The sequence below is a fragment of the Paramisgurnus dabryanus genome, chromosome 1 (genome assembly GCF_030506205.2).
Source record: "Paramisgurnus dabryanus chromosome 1, PD_genome_1.1, whole genome shotgun sequence".
NCBI classification, from domain to species: domain Eukaryota; kingdom Metazoa; phylum Chordata; class Actinopteri; order Cypriniformes; family Cobitidae; genus Paramisgurnus; species Paramisgurnus dabryanus.
Genome location: NC_133337.1, coordinates 62,497,054 through 62,513,877, shown reverse-complemented (window position 1 = coordinate 62,513,877; position 16,824 = coordinate 62,497,054). Strand labels below are relative to the sequence as shown.

Sequence of the window (16,824 nt, the reverse complement as noted above, 5' to 3'; positions counted from 1 at the left end):
ATAAAGCTGCATGGACAAAATGAAGAGTTTTTTTTCACATGTGCAAAGAATATTATCTATATTATTATGGAGTGTTTACACCAATATATGATTCAATTATTAATCATATTCATGTAATATTATTTTTTATATATGATAATAACCATTAAGTTGAAAATACACAACGAAAAATATCTACGAATTTAATCCGTCTTATTAATAATAAAAATATTTATTATTAAGACTCATGACCTGATATATTACAATATTTACCAAGCCCCGCCCATTTAGGGCGAACCGTTTATACGAACCGATTCGCAAATGAATCGGATCAGTAGCGGGTCGCTGCAGTAGTAGCTCTATTCTTCATTCTCTCTCTCGTTGAGTCACTGATGCTCAATGATGGCGGATAGCGCAAGCGAGAGCGATACGGACGGAGCTACCCCTCAGTGCTCAACATCCACCTCCATTCTCATCTCTTCCTTCCGCCTGGAGGAGCTGACGAATCGCCTAGCCTCCTTACAGCAGGAGAACAAAGTCTTAAAGATCGAGCTCGAGACATTTAAACTGAAGTGTAAAGCACTGCAGGAGGAGAACCGAGAACTGCGCAGAGCCAGTGTCACTATAGTGAGTCATTTCACAAGGAGGTGCGCAGACCGTACGGCAAATGATGTCAAGGTATCGCGAGAGCGAGCCGTGAGTTTAGCACTCAAATCGCTCTCGCTGTAATTTAACGTCACACGCCGATCGGTTTGCGCATCCCACGTGTAGTCAAACACGCATTTTATTTAACTCTTCTTACGATTCTTTCTTAACTTAGTAAGTGTTTACAAATAAATGCAGCTGTAATACTGTTTTAGATATTATTTTGTGCCCATTTCTGTCACAATTGACTGAAACGATGAGATTAATAACAGATGCGATTCATTCGAGGAGGCTAACGTGCTACAGATTAGCACTTCCTGTCAGTTATTTTGTAAATTAATATTAATGTATTATTGTCTTTTCAGTGAATGTGTTAATGCTTCGGTTGTGTTTTAAGTATAATAAACAGACAATAAAAAATAAAGTATTAGCATAAGCGGCCATTCATAGCGAAGTTTATTTATAAAATAGTAACGTTAAACAGATTCTGCGCGTTTAAATAACTGTATAACAGTTAATACATGACTTGCTTTATAATATGAATATCTTGTGGACATTATTAGTGGTCAGGGCACAGTTAAAGACATCTAACATGAAACTTTATCATCACATAATATTGCTGCGTTTAGGTGACTCATCTATGATGTGGTTGCCAAAATTGAATCAGTGCAATAATAATCTGAATGATAGTTGACCTGTTTACAAGTGTTAACTTGCTCTAGTGAAAATTTAACGAACATCAAACATTTTTTCTTGTTTACAGTTAAGTTTTTGCTTTCAGTTCCTTTTATGTCACACTTATCGGTTTAGGGTGAAATGCAGACATAGCATAAATGTGCTTATTCTGTATAATTTACACCACATATAATTCATTATTTGTCTTAGTTTTTTTGCTCTTATATGTTACAGACCATTGTGCAAACAACAGTCAGTCCTGCGTGACTTTAGATAAACTCAGTTATTCAGAAACAAACAGCATGCTTTATTTCTATTGCTGTGCAATAAGCAGTTAGGGATGACACTTTTATAATATAAAGTTGATATGCTTATAATAAGTTGAATAGTTGAGCTGTTTGTCCAGACCGCAGATGACTTTAGGCCGAATCCGCACCAAAGTCGGCAGCTCCGGTGCGGATTCGACCTCGAGTCGTCTGCTGTTTGGGTGAAAATAAACCATTAAACAAAATAACATGGCTGTTTTTGGGTTTAGCAAGCGAGAGCAGAACAAGAAGAGGAGTTCATCAGTAACACATTGTTCAAGAAGATTCAAGCCCTGCAGAAAGAGAAAGAAACGTTAGCAGTTAACTATGAGAAGGAGGAAGAATTCCTCACCAATGAACTCTCACGAAAACTTATGCAGGTAAGTGCAGTACTGCTTTTTTATTGTACACTGGGTTGCCACTTATAATGATGGGAGAATCAACTGAACCAAATTATTCACACCTAAATATAGCAGCACCTGCTGGTGAAAACATTGTAAAAGCTACAAGGTCTCGGTCCAAACATTTTAGGGTACTTTCACATCTGTAGTTTAGTTCATTTGGTCTGGACCAAAGGCAAAAAGTTATACTTTTGGTGCCCTTTCACACTGAGTGCTTTGGTCCAAACCAGGTGCATGTTCAAAGTCAAACCGGTGTGCAACGTTTAGCTACGGTTTCTGGGTTGAACGACATGATTCCTGGAAACGGCGTGCACCGGTGTGCAACAGGGTTTAAGATGCGTTTTCTCTTGTTTGGTGGGCGTGTCAAAACTGCAGTCTGATCAGCAGCAACATGTAAATAAACCACGCGGTACTAAAGAGACAGCTCGCACAATGGGTCCAAGCTGGAATGTTCTCTTTCACTCTGGACGGCAAGTGCAGTGACCGTAACATCAAGCGTATTTTACAGTATTAAACGCGTATTATTAATGATTTTATCAGGCTCGAGAAACACAAAGCATTGACTTCTTAGCTACTCTGAGTGTTCAACGCATCATTGTTTCTGTAAAAAAAAAAAAAGTTGTTCAACTTTTTGTCGGGGCTAAACGTTGCCCAGTTGAAACGAACAAAATGCAGTCATGTGATAACATCATATCACTCATTGGCCACATGTGTCTTAGAATGCATTTCCTGAACTGCTTTTTCGATTGGGCAGAATCAATGTGCGGGAAATTCCAACAAACCCCAGAAGTAAACAAAAGAAGAGGAAATACAGACATCACGCCGCTGTTTATATAGTATGGAGAGGCGACTGTGCGTTTTGATTGTATTCGTGGTCGTTATATACTACATAGTTTGTATACACCACTTTAGGCAAACTATTCACAGTTTGTTCACGCTCTGCAATCAGGCTTTTATTGCTAATGCTAACTGTCAACAAACACTTCCTTGTCCCATAATCCACAGCTCTCTCCTCTTCAAGGAGGTCTCAGTCCGCTTGTTTGGTCCGCTTTTGGTGCGCACCTGAGTTCGATTGCTGCATTCTCACCTGCACAAATGAACCGCATCAAGTTTATAAGGAACTCTAATACGATTCAACCAAACTAAATAAGGCAGATGAAAAAGCACTCTTACACTTTTTACAAAATAATTGCAAAGGTTTTTCCAACTCCCCTTTTAATTATGCACATGTTTGTCATTAAATCTGTCTATAAGCAAAAAGGCAAAATGGTAGCATCATCAGTCAGAAGGATGAATCTTTTATGAACGTGCATAATAAATTTGACCTGAGTTCAGCTAACCATATGACACCGGTCATCTGGTGAACCACAGATTTTCGAAATATTTATGACGTAATGAAGCCTCGTTTGCTAAATCACCTGACTTGGCCAGATTGAAACACGCTCTGAACTTATGATTCGAAAAACAAACGTTTTATACATTTCGAAATCGTCTATCACTAGCCACTAATGCCGTTTACGTAGAGTTTACATGTTTTGTGGAAAGTGTTGTACTCATGGAGAGTAAAGCATTTAAAGGTTTGAAGAAGATGATTCCCAGCTTTGTGTCCAGTCCTGAGGGGGGAGTGATAGGACAGAGGTTCCTCAAACACTTTATACTTCTGCTCTGATCTCGTGTGTCTCCAGCCCTCATGCTGTGATTCATGCCATTTCTGAGAATTTATTTTTAAGGAACTTTTAACGGCTTAAAGGGATAGTTCGGTGGAAATTGAAAATTATCCCACGATTTACTCACCATTAAGCCACCCAAGATACATATGTCCATCATCTTTTAGACAAACCCAATTTGAGCTATTTTAGTAAATGTCCTGTCTTTCAAGCTTTATACCGGTAGAAAACAAAAGTGTGTGTAACGGCATCCAGCGGTGAGATTGCGAATTGCAACCAACAGCTCACCCCTCAATTATAAAACGCATATGGTAGCCGCCACAGGACAAACATGTCATCGTCTGAGACAACGTAGGGATGAAACACGCTCTGTAGAGCAGTTTGTCCATTTAGGGATACTGTACAAAACATGCGTGACGTCCATGTAAGGGGACCCATGGTGTATGGAGATCATAGACTGTAAAAAAAAGATGGACGACGCCTGTTCGCTCCCTTCCATTGGTGAAAAGTGAAGCCGCCAGAGTCCCGATATGGCGCTGACATCTTGGGTCTTGAGTCTGCGCAGTAGCGATTTCGGGACCAGTCATGCGCAGTAGTGAGCAGGAAGTGAACCTGCGAAATCAAAACCCCGCCCTCGCTCTCGCAGAATGCGCATATCACACGATATCACAGCTGTCAATCATGACGTGACACCACCGTTTTTATATCATTTAATAACTAACTAAACACAAACTTATTTTAAAAACAAACATTTGAATTTACATCAGTGTGATAAAAACTACAATAAATGACAGAAACTAGGTTCGGAAAAAAGATAATTGAAGTGTAATAAATTTTTGTAGTTGGTCTCAAGTCCCATTGAATAACATGGGGAGGCGGGGTTTATGTAGCCTGGCTCCGCCCTCCTACGTGCTTCCGCTTATTTTTAATTTCGCTTCAGCAGTACGTCTGGGATTTCTCTATAGAGTTTCGTTTTCTCCTGCAAAAATCTGCAGGACCAATCAGCGAACAGATGGGGGTGGCTAAGAACGATGACGTTGAGGTCGTGCGTCAGTTTGAGTTGTAGTTCAGTAATGGCAGCGGAGAAAGACGTGAGAAAAGCTATTCGGTCCGTTGTTGCAAAACTGCCGAATATACAGAAGTTAAAGCCGGAGCAAGAACCAGGTTTGCTAACTTTTGTTTGTCTGATTATTCTGACTTCTTGTTTCCGGACGGTTTCGGTGCATGATATACGTCACGACCACATGTTAGCGATTGGCTTTGGCAGATCCTGAGTGACTCTGGGCAGATCCAATAGTTTTAAACTTCAACAATGGACCCTCCTTAACGGAAGTAACGCTTTGCTATGGAGCGTGGCCAGACTCTCTGTACAAATGAAATGAATGTACGAGATTCTGGTTATACCAGGCTAGGGTTTATGACCTATACTGGGACCAGTCACTGGGGGGGGCGATCGAGAAGTTTTGGCTTCACTTTTCAGGGCTTGTGCGGCACGCTTGATGGAGATTAAAACGGCTCATTTTAAGGTAATAAATACATTACAGTTCTTAAAACACCACTGATAATATGTATATTATATTGCATTTTTGTCAAGAGATCATTCTAAAAGTTAAAATAAACATTTAAAGTAGTATAAAGGATATATATTTAATTTGTACAGTAAAGACTATGCAATATTATTTTACATTACAAAAATATGAAATCGTTTTATCTCCTTACTGTTGGGCCAGCTGTTTAGTCAGTTGAGTGTCCCACATTGCTCCACTCGAACTTGACCATGTGCGGCTGCGCTTGTTTGTTTGCATAGTGGGGTCAAGAGGGGTAGCGTATTGTTCACATCATGCAAGTTTATTACATTTATTTTTAATATAGTCAATGACTTCAATGTCCATGTTCATTTATAAACTAATATTATTATTCTTAAAAAAACTCCACTCTTTCTGGTTGGGCTGGAGGGCTAGTGGGGTGGCCAGTGTCTTTTTAGGGGTGGCCACGGCCCCCTGTACTCCACTTGGGGGCGCCACTGCTGATATTTCTCGTTATTGCCGTGGCTCTTGCACTTGCTTGTAAAAAGGCATTTGCTAGCGTTGTTTGCTCTTTTAGTATTTGGTTCTCATAAAAAGGAGCTGTGGTTGTTCTGTATAGTGTTTGTGTTTGCAGAGGTGTACGGTATTAACTCATTCCTTGCCAGCCTTTTTCACAAAAGTTGCCCGCCAGCATTTTTCCTGATTTTCAGAAGTTTCACAAAATGCCTTGCATGAAAACAAAATTCTGTAAATATATAAACATACAATATATCAAATCAAAGAACAGACCTTCTGCTTTCAAACAAACAAAACAGAAAATCTGAAATATCTTAATATGTTCACTTTTTATAACCTATTAAATATGGGTATTTTTTTTTCAAAAATGGCTAATTTTTTACAAAAAGATGAAATAATTGCATTTATGTAAATTACTTTTGTTAAAGATCAGATTCAGAATGAAGATCCACACATATACAGAGTTTTTTATGTTGTTGAATAAGTTGTTTTAAAAATTGAGTAAGAGCGCCACCTAGTGAATAATAGCAGAAATATAGATTACTGTAAAAACATGTCAGGGAAGCGTCATTGGCAGGTAAGCTTTTTGTTTTAATTAATGAGATAACTAGTCAATGGCAGGGAAAGAGTTAACTTCTTACAGTGTTTACATATTGTTCTTTCTGTAATTTTTCGCCATTTCTGATTCCCACCAGGAAACCAAAATGTTGCACCACAAACGATTTTAATTTACTGGTGGCATCTTCAATCTTCAGAAGGGAGAATGTGTTGGCTCCTGGTTTATGTGTGGCCAGAAATGAACAGATTTTCTCCTTTACATATGAAGCATCTCTCTGACACAGCCTATTTTTAAGTTATATTTTATTTTACATTACATTAATTATTGATTTTCTGTATCAGGGTGTGATCAGTTTATCAGAAATGCTCTATGACAAGAATACGAAACACAATTTTTCTTGATTCTATTTAAATGCACTTATGGTCTAACTATTGATTTTTATATTTGATGGTTAGCTACAACACGAGAAAGCCGAGCTGGAGCAGCACTTAGAACAAGAGCAGGAGTTTCAGGTGAACAAACTGATGAAGAAGATCAAGAAACTGGAGAACGACACCATCACCAAACAGCTGACTCTAGAACAGGTGAACTACAGTGCAGCAAATGCTGTCGTTTCAGCACCTTCAGTAGATGTGGGTTTTTTTTGCATATATATGAATGCCGATGTCTTTTCAGCTCAGACATGAGAAAATCGACCTGGAAAACACATTAGAGCAGGAACAAGAGGCTCTGGTGAACCGACTGTGGAAGCGCATGGACAAACTGGAGGCAGAGAAAAGGCCAGTGCTTATCTGTGCTTGCTAGCCGTGTGTTCGGCTTAACGTGGACATATTTCTGATACCACATTTAAGTGCACTGTATGTATTTACAGATGAAATGTATTACGGAGCAGGTTTTCAGGAGTGTTAAATCTGAAAGATGTCTATCCTCTCCTGTAGGACTCTTCAGGAGAAGCTCGACCAACCTGTCTCAGCCCCGCCGTCTCCCAGGGACATCTCGATGGAGATCGACTCGCCCGAGAACATGATGAGACACATAAGATGCCTCAAGAGTGAGGTGGAGCGTCTGAAGAAGAGCCTGCGCTCGGCAGAACTTCAACGTAAGATCTCTTCTGTGTCCTTTAATGTTTAAAATCAAACTTAAGTCAAAATGGACCCCGTTTACTTTCCTCATTCGTGCTTCAGGTCTTTTTATGCACAACTGCATCCTTGCACAAAGTATAATGATCTTTTAAATGGATTTCTTGACAGAAATGCAATATAATCTACATAACTATATTATCAGTTCTCTGTAAAGACCTTACATAATGAACTGTATTGTTTTATTACCTTAGAATGAGTTGTTTTTATCTCCATACACCGCAGGTCCCCTTAAATGGACGTCAATTTCATGTTTCTACAGTAGCCCTAAACTGCTCTATAGAGTGTGTTTCGTCAATACATTGTCATAGACGATGACATGTTTGTCCTGTGGCAGCTACCGTAGCTTCTCTATGCATTTCAAAAGGGGGGTGAGGTTTGGACTGAGCCGTTAGTTGCAAAGTCTCACAGCTAGATGCTGCTAAAAATCTACAAAGTGGACCTTAAAATAAAATGTTCATCAAAATGTAATAATTTGCCTATAAATAGTGCAACACTACTTCATTGCGTCTATTGGTACTGCAAAGATAACTGCAACAATAGCACACAACAGTTACTATAGAAAAAGATAGATGAAAGTAATGCCTTGCAATCCATTTTAAACTTTACATTGACTTTGTGTTGATAGGTTTACTAAAATGTGTCAGTGTTTTGAGATTATACTCAGTCATTCTGCGTTCATGATTGTAATGTGAATAATATCAAAGACTAGATTTAAACAAGATTGTGCAATAATGTTACTATGAATAGAGAAAAGTCAATACGCCCACACTTGTGAAGGAAGTCCCAGTAAAAAGTGCCAATCATAAAAACTTCTATGGAATAGGTGGAGCAACCAGGAAAAAGTGTTTTAGACCAATTTTTTGACCAAAGTTAAGTAACAAATGATGGTACAGTTGAATTGTTGTTTAAAGACGACATTTTATTGTGACCATAGTGCATTAGCAATTTTAGAGATATCAGTCTTCCCCATTTAAGTAGATGTGGACTTTGATATTATTTTTAGTTTGGTTGTGTTTCTTTTAGTGGCCACGAGATGGCAGTATGTACATTAACATCAAGATCTTCCTCATCATCATGATAAAATACTCACACTTGATAAAGACATAAAGTATATAAAGTCAACAACACTGCAGTAGACGTGTCAGCTTTTCATGTGATATAATGTTAGTGACGCATAGAGCACAGTGGTTTTAATATAATGAACAGACATTTAAGGCAAATGCAGATATTTTTAAAAAGTGTTGTTTTGGTTACTATGGAAGTGGATGGTGACTGTCTCTTCAAGCTTCAAAAGACATAACTCCACTCCATTCCTGACGGATATTTTGTCTTGAAGGCTTGGTTTAAAAACTAAACTAAAATCCATTATTTGATGAAAAGTCTTGTTCCTCTCTTTTAGTGCACATTCTCTCTGTCTGGACTGTTGTTTAGGCAGATTCAGGACTTTTAAATAATGTGGTAGTAGAAAGAAGAGGAGTAAACATCTTCATGACACTTAAAATATAAGACACAAGTCAAGTAGAGTTATGTATTTGGGCACTTTTTGAAACTTGAAGGGTTTTCTGGTTACATTGGGAGTGGATTGTGCCCGAGATGGTCACCACCCACTCCCATAGTAATCAAAAAACCCAAAACAACACTTTCTATAAAAAAATTCAGTGTTTGCGTTGTGAAGAACAAAGACAGACATTTGGAGGTTCAAACAACATGTGGGAGAGTAAATAATGACAAGTTTTTATTTCTGGTTGAACTTCAATGTGTCCTTTGTTTTGGTCACATGGTTTGTGTCACATTGACATCACATTAGGGCCGTGTAATTAATAATTTTTCGATTGCAAAAACAAGATACTATAGGTAATTCGATTAATGTGCTGCATTCTGTTTCTATCATTTTGTTTTGTTTTATAAATTTATCGCAACATAGGCAGCTACACTGCTGCGCCTCCCTCTCTCTTTCTCTCTTTCTTTCTCTCTCTCTCTCGCTCTCGCTCTCTCGCTCTCTCTCATGTCGTATCTGTCCGAAGTCCGAACACAAAGTAGTAATTCTTGTTTTTGTTAAGTTTTATGCATTTCAAGTGAGCTGAAGCAAAACTATCCCTCGTGTTTAAAATATGATTTATAATTTATAAATGCATGTTTTTACAGTCATTAAGTACCGTAATCGTGTTAAATATCCAGGATTATGATTTTTACCAAAATAGCCAGGATTATAATTTTCCCATAATGGAGAAGCCCTACATCACATGCATATGAGCTGAAGCACAGTTACAATATGACTATATTATACTGATAAGCTGTACTGATTATTTTGTGTGTGTAATGTATATAGACACAGAAAACAGGGCTCAGTACATTGAAGAAGAGCGGCACATGCGAGAGGAGAACATCCGTCTGCAAAGGAAACTCCAGCGAGAGGTGGAGCGCAGAGAAGCTTTGTGTCGACAGCTTTCAGAGAGTGAATCCAGCTTGGAGATGGACGATGAGAGGTACCACAGCCCCTTAACAACTTCTACATCACTCACACATCTACTACATATAAAGTATTTTATCCCGTGGTGTTGGTCTTCTGTGCAGTTGTGTCCTTTCTAAAGGTCCAGCTATACATCATGCAAAACTGAAGAGAAAATTTGAGTCATATAATTTCAAATAGTATCAGGCAAACTTTGTATTTGCTGTTCTGCACCTTGATAATAGCATTTGTCCAAGACACTGATGTAATGAGTGGGTGTGGCATAGTTGTCAAATTAAACCTGTAGATTGTTTAGATGCCAAAACGGCATTCTGATTTTAAGTTGGTATTTAATAACAACCTGCAAAATGGGAGAAGTTAGATTTTAATGTTGTAGTTGGCTTGTGCAGTTTAGTTTTTATTAGTCACACATATTCTGTTTACTTTTTATCTCACTTGGGCTAAAAAGTAAAATATATAAAAAAAGCATATGTAAACACTTTTGACCTGTTTACATCTCTTAACTTGACTGTTTAAACTGCATATCTTGTGTTGCAGGTACTTCAATGAGATGTCTGCCCAGGGTCTGCGTCCTCGTACCGTATCCAGCCCCATTCCTTACAGCCCATCGCCAAGCTCCAGCAGACCCATCTCACCAGGTACACATTACTACAGTTCCTTCTTTGCCCCCTTTCCACCAGGGCTGTGACCGGAGCTCAAATCTATTCTTGAACCGCACTGTGATTTTCCACACTAAAACGCTCTGTACCCTGATCCTGGTTCAAAATATGCCCTAAAATCTTATTGGACTCGAACCACAGAACCCAAGATGTCAGCAGGTGGAGCTTTCACTACAGATTGCAGTTTGAAAAGCACCAATTTTAAAAGCATCTAAAACAGTGTTTTATCACAAACGACATTATTGTTGCATAACTACCACAATAAAAATGAACAGTTTTAAATAGCAGAGAAATATGAACGTATTATTGAAGCATGGCCATTCAATGTGTTTTAACCAGATTAAATCATGGTAAAACCTTTCAAATCTGCAAGTAATCAGTCAATAAAATAAATGTTAAATAACAGCTAAAGAAGTATAAATATGTTAAAAGACAGCAAATGCATGATGGTTTATTTGCATGCAATGTATATATTATGCTGACGTTGCAAAGATGTTTTACAAAGCAAAGTGCAGAACGGAATATACACAAATTGATTCTTTATTAATATTGATTTGAATATTGATTCGTTCCTAATATTTATTTTGTGTTTTCAGGCAACGTTTGAAGTTGCTTTGAATGAAAAAGCAAAGAACTTTTCAAAGCACACGCTCACTTATAACACGTAAGCGTCGAAGTAATGTAATATAACCCATAACTGTATAAAATAACACAAAGTAATAAAATAGAACACATAATATAATGTTATATAAAGTAAAATACATGTAACAATATAATCTAATGCAAAGTAATATATACAGTGTAAAGTAACACAAAGTAAAATTATGTTACAGTATAAAGTAACGCAAAGTAAAATAACACGTTACAGTATGAAGTTACGCAGAGTAAAATAACACATTACAGTATAAAGTAACACAAATTAAAATAACACGTTACAGTATACTGTAACGCAAAGTAAAATAACACGTTACAGTATAAAGTAACGCAAAGTAAAATAACACGTTACAGTATAAAGTAACTCAAAGTAAAATAACACATTACAGTATAAAGTAACGCAAAGTAAAATAACACGTTACAGTATAAAGTAACGCAAAGTAAAATAACATGTTACAGTATAAAGTAACGCACGTTACAGTATAATCTAATGCAAAGTAATATATTCAGTGTAAAGTAACACAAAGTAAAAGTATGTTACAGTAAAAAGTTACGCAATGTAAATTAACACGTTACAGTATGAAGTTACGCAGAGTAAAATTACACATTACAGTATAAAGTAACACAAAGTAAAATAACATGTTACAGTATAAAGAAACGCAAAGTAATATAACACGTTTCAGTATAAAGTAACGCAAAGTAAAATAACATGTTACAGTATAAAGTAACGCAAATTAAAATAACACGTTGCAGTATAAAGTAACACAAAGTAAAATTATGTTACAGTAAAATTAGGTTACAGTATAAAGTAACGCAAAGTAAAATATCAAGCTACAGTAAAAAGTAACGCAAAGTAAGATAACACGTTACAATAAAAAGTAATGCAAATTAAAATTGCATGTTACAGTATATAGTTACGCAAAGTAAAATAACATTACAGTACAAAGTAACGCAAAGTAAAATAACACGTTACAGTATAAAGTAATGCAATGTAAAATAGCATGTTACAGTATAAAGTTAAGCAAAGTAAAATAACACGTTACATTATATAGTTACGCAAAGTAAAATAACGTTACATTACAAAGTAACGCAAAGTAAAATAACACATTACAGTATATAGTTACGCAAAGTAAAATAACGTTGCAGTACAAAGTAACGCACCGTAAAATAACACGTTACAGTATAAAGTAACGCAAAGTAAAATTACGTTACAGTAAAAAGTAATGCAAAGTAAAATAACACATTACAGTATAAAGTAACACAACGTAAAATAACACGGTACAGTATGACGTAATGCAAAGTAAAATAACACGTTACAGTATGAAGTTACGCAAAGTAAAATAACATGTAACAACAAAAAAGTAACACAGAGTACAGTAACACAAAGATTCGATGCCGACACTGAGCCAGACCAGGTGGAAAAGGGGTAACATGTTTACCTGACAGAAAATTAAATCTTAAGCACATATTGCTCTAAAAGACTGTTTGAAGACTGCCTTATATGCCATCATGAATAAAATTTAAAACTGCAATTCATGTATGTTAAAAAGCTGTGACACACCAAACCAACATCAAAGAACTAGCGTCAGTGAAAGCAGACTGTGGTGTCAAGTGTGTAACCATCAAGAGTTCCTGGCCTGTGTCCAATATCCATATTTGAAACCTGAGATTTGGCACTGTTTTTAAAGATTTTAAATAAACCACCTGCAAAAATGAAAATAAAATGCAATGAAAGCACTTTGGTTTCCTTTTTAGTATTGAAAACAGATCACAGTAAGAACTGTGGCAGCCACTGTGTTTATAAAAGAAATATTAAGACATTCTTGGTAGTCTTTGTTTTCCTTAAAGTGCGTGTTGCAGGTTAACCACCACTGTCGATTAATGGGTACATAAATCACTCAAGATATGTGTATAATTTTTAAAATGTCTCAAAAATGGTCTTAAAGACCACTTTTTTTACGTTTTTGGTATTAACGGTTATTTTAACGCAATTCTGCGATGACGTCACGTTGGGGAGAAGTGGAGAAAGCCTCAGCCAGAGCCATAGAGATAGATGAGACATTTATTGCTGTTTAATACTTACGTATATAATTTGGAAATCATATATACATCGTAGGAAATATATAATGTGTTATACTGCAAAGTTACCATGCTAATTATTATTTATGATATATGTGGAGATAAATAAAACTTCGCAAATCTGCTGATTTGATCCATTCATGTCCTGACCACCAGGCTAGAGATTTTTAAACATCCTTAATCCACACTTACTAGTCTATCAAATAATATCTCAAATATATTGTTTTGTGAAATAAAAGGATGCTTTGTTATATTGTTTATGTGATTATAACAAATCACACGATCATTTTATACGCAGCAGTCAGCAGCTGCAGCACACTCGGATCCGACCGCATACATACTGTAATAAACAGGCGTTCGGCGGCTTTTTACATCATGACAGACTATGCCATTTGAGGAGGAACCGCTCATTGATCACCGTATTTTTATAAATCCTGTACATGTTTGGACCTGCCGAACAGGTTGAGCACTTTCATATACTTTGTTGAGCAGAGAGGCTGCACTTTGACCAGCGGGCTGCGGGAACCGGCGCACAACACGCCGCCAGACGGTGTTGTTAACTCGAAACGTATAACTATTATCAGATCGACCCACCGGGAAAGTCCCGACTCTCTCGATTGCCATTTCGCTACTGGCTGTAAGTAAGTGAGTGCGTTTGGGTCGCTGGTCCCCGCGAACAGATGTGACGTGCTTCACTCACCTTCCAGGATTAGAGACATGCTGCCAAAACCGTTTGTGCTGAAGATCGCATAAAAGTTACACCCACTTCAGGCAGGATCATGGACCCCCTCAAGCCAGCATGCACGAGTATGTTAATTGTTTGTTTACTTTCTACACGAAGAAATGCTAACGTTATGCTATCTGGCTGTCTGCCTATCTCTCTATACTAGCCTATCCATCTGTCTGTCTATCTGTCTGTCTGTCTGTCTGTCTGTCTGTCTGTCTGTCTGTCTGTCTGTCTGTCTGTCTATCTATCTATCTATCTATCTATCTATCTATCTATGTAAATAATCTGCGCTATCAGAACTGTACTTTACTCGTCTTTCTATAGTCATTCTCAATGCTCTCAAGGCTGCTTTGGTAAATTCTCTCCCCAGCGTGACGTCATACAGTGCGTTGTGGGGGAAAGGAGAATCATTGCAAACCGCTGTACTTTTTCATACTTTTTCGGGTTTTGTGATACTCAACAACATAAAATACAATGGATAACAGTTTAAATGTTTATTATTAACAAGCAAATTGCACAAATTTGTTGAAAAATTTTACCTGCAAAACGCCCTTTAAACCTAACTGAATCGTGAATTCTGTGTAGCTTTGCAGTCCTTATGCCTAATAATTTTCTTACTGTGGTATACATTTTTACGAGTGTGGCTATCAGTAAATGAACATCTATACCAGTATCTGTGTATTTGTACTACTACCACACTGACCGTGGTGTGTATCTGCTTTGTTCTGCAGGCTTGTCGTATGCAGGTCACACAATGGGCTTCACCCCTCCATCGACGTTGACCCGAGCAGGAATGTCTTATTACAACACACCCGGCCTGCACATCCACGTGGGAGCGTCGCACGGCATCACTGTGAGTTTCCTGATCTCTTGTCTCTCTACACAAATTCACAAACAGCTCTTCTGTCAACACTAAAGTCATGGCTTTGACTTTCAGTGATTACGCGTGCTGATAAATGTACTCACATGTGCTGAATGTTGTAATGCACAACCCAGCAGACACTGTACACCTTAAACAAACAAACATTTAACACAATAGCACCTTATCATGGTGCATGTCAATCTTTACTTGATTTGTGATATCAGATTATATATGGAACAGTGTTTATATGTCCGCACTTGCTCACACAGAGACCTTCACCAAGAAGAAGCAACAGTCCGGACAAATTCAAGCGCCCCACACCCCCACCTTCTCCCAACATGCATGCTGGTGTGCAGCCGCCGCCTCCCCCACCACCACCGGTGCATCCAGCATCATCGCAGGCAGCTGCGCAGTCCTCGCACCCATAGAGCGAAAAACTCTGAGCTTTCACTCCCGAGCCGAAGGTTTAACATTCACTGAGATCATAAAGTTTTGTGTTTGGATGCATTGTTTGCCTCCATTTAATGTGATGCAGCCCTGAGGAACTGAACATCTTCAGTATATCCATTTCTGATTTTAGCAAGCGCTTTGCAATTGCATGGACATCTGTTTGTGTCAAGTGTAAAATCTATAGTCAATGCTTGGTCATAAATGGACAAAAGATGCAATGACGGACCACAGTGACGCATTGGACTGGTGCGACATTCCACGACAAAGCCACAGATAAGCTTCAGTTCAGAGCAGCTCGTAGATAGAGAAACTCTTTTCAGTGCCATGATCTCAAAAAATCTGTGATAAAGAGAAACAAACCTTTTCCAATCGGACAGCCTTATTATACTGCAATATACATAATTATAGTTACATGTCTGAATCATAAACTGCTATTCAGAGAGCTAGATTGCAACTGAAATGTTAAACATTAGAGAAGAAATATTATTAAAAAAATGCAGGTCATATTTCACCCCAAATATTGAGTGACAAATAAAAGAAAAAATGTGAGATAATCTTTTTTTTAAAAATCCTTAAAGATAGCTCTGTTTACTTAAAAGATGTTTATTTTCTTTTGATGTTTGGATAAAATATGACATGCCATGTTGTGAGGTTCGAGGTTCACCCCAGTATGCCTGTCGGTGGTACAGGTCCTCCTGATGGCTCCTAAAAAACTTGTATTTCAGCAAACAATTTAAACATAGAAAAAAAAGAGTATATTCAAATAAAACATGCAGTTGCTGTTTTTGTACAGCAAGCTTCTTTTGTAGTATTTCAAAGCGTTTTAACCACTAGTGTGTATTTGTGGTTTTCTTTAAGACCTGTGTGTCATTGGTGACTGCAGTTTTCAATCATTTTTGGGATTCGCTTCAGGTTACCAAGTAAACCTTTGCAGAAGCACTTATTGTATGTTGGTTTAATCATTTATTGCAAATCAGTTGAGATCAAAGTAAACCCATTTTTGTGGCACAGTTTGGATCATGTTAAGTTGGCCGCTGTTAGTGTATGTAGGCCATGTTCATAACAACCAGCATAAAGGGCTGCCATTATTTACTACAGGGTGTGTCTGTAAAAAGTCTTTTATTTTCTTTACAGTGTGCTTTTCAAGGGCATAAATCATTGGTTATTCACTAGAGAATAAGGAATATTTTGAATGTTTACCCGTTTGCTTTGGCACTGTAAATATGCGTTTGATTGATTACCTTTGCCATTATTTGTTGCAGTATTTGTTGCTTTGTTCAGAGCCACACCTGACTGCTGACAAATGAATGTAATGTGCTGTCATTTTAAAGCCATCAGTCACATTTGAGCCTTAATTCACTGTTGCATTGTTAAATGTGAACGTTATGTAGCTTTTCCCCACATCAGACTATTAAAAGCCTTAAAGTTTCACGTTATCACAATTTGCTAGTGTTGTGGTGAACAGTTTATCTGTGCAAATCATCTTTAATTAAAATCTGTTAATGTAT

The 16,824-nt window shown here is 37.5% G+C and overlaps 1 protein-coding gene across 1 annotated transcript; it reads left to right on the top strand.

Moving 5' to 3' along the window:
* Nucleotides 1-334: 334 nt before the first annotated feature.
* On the top strand, nucleotides 335-15,877 carry ccdc6b (coiled-coil domain containing 6b). The gene is made up of 9 exons (XM_065242787.1): nucleotides 335-606; nucleotides 1,835-1,984; nucleotides 6,729-6,857; nucleotides 6,949-7,052; nucleotides 7,212-7,372; nucleotides 9,745-9,901; nucleotides 10,423-10,523; nucleotides 14,736-14,857; nucleotides 15,136-15,877. Exons 1-9 carry the CDS (start codon nucleotides 379-381, stop codon nucleotides 15,292-15,294), a joined length of 1,311 nt encoding a protein of 436 aa, XP_065098859.1. The 5' UTR covers nucleotides 335-378; the 3' UTR covers nucleotides 15,295-15,877.
* The last annotated feature ends 947 nt before the right edge of the window (nucleotides 15,878-16,824 follow it).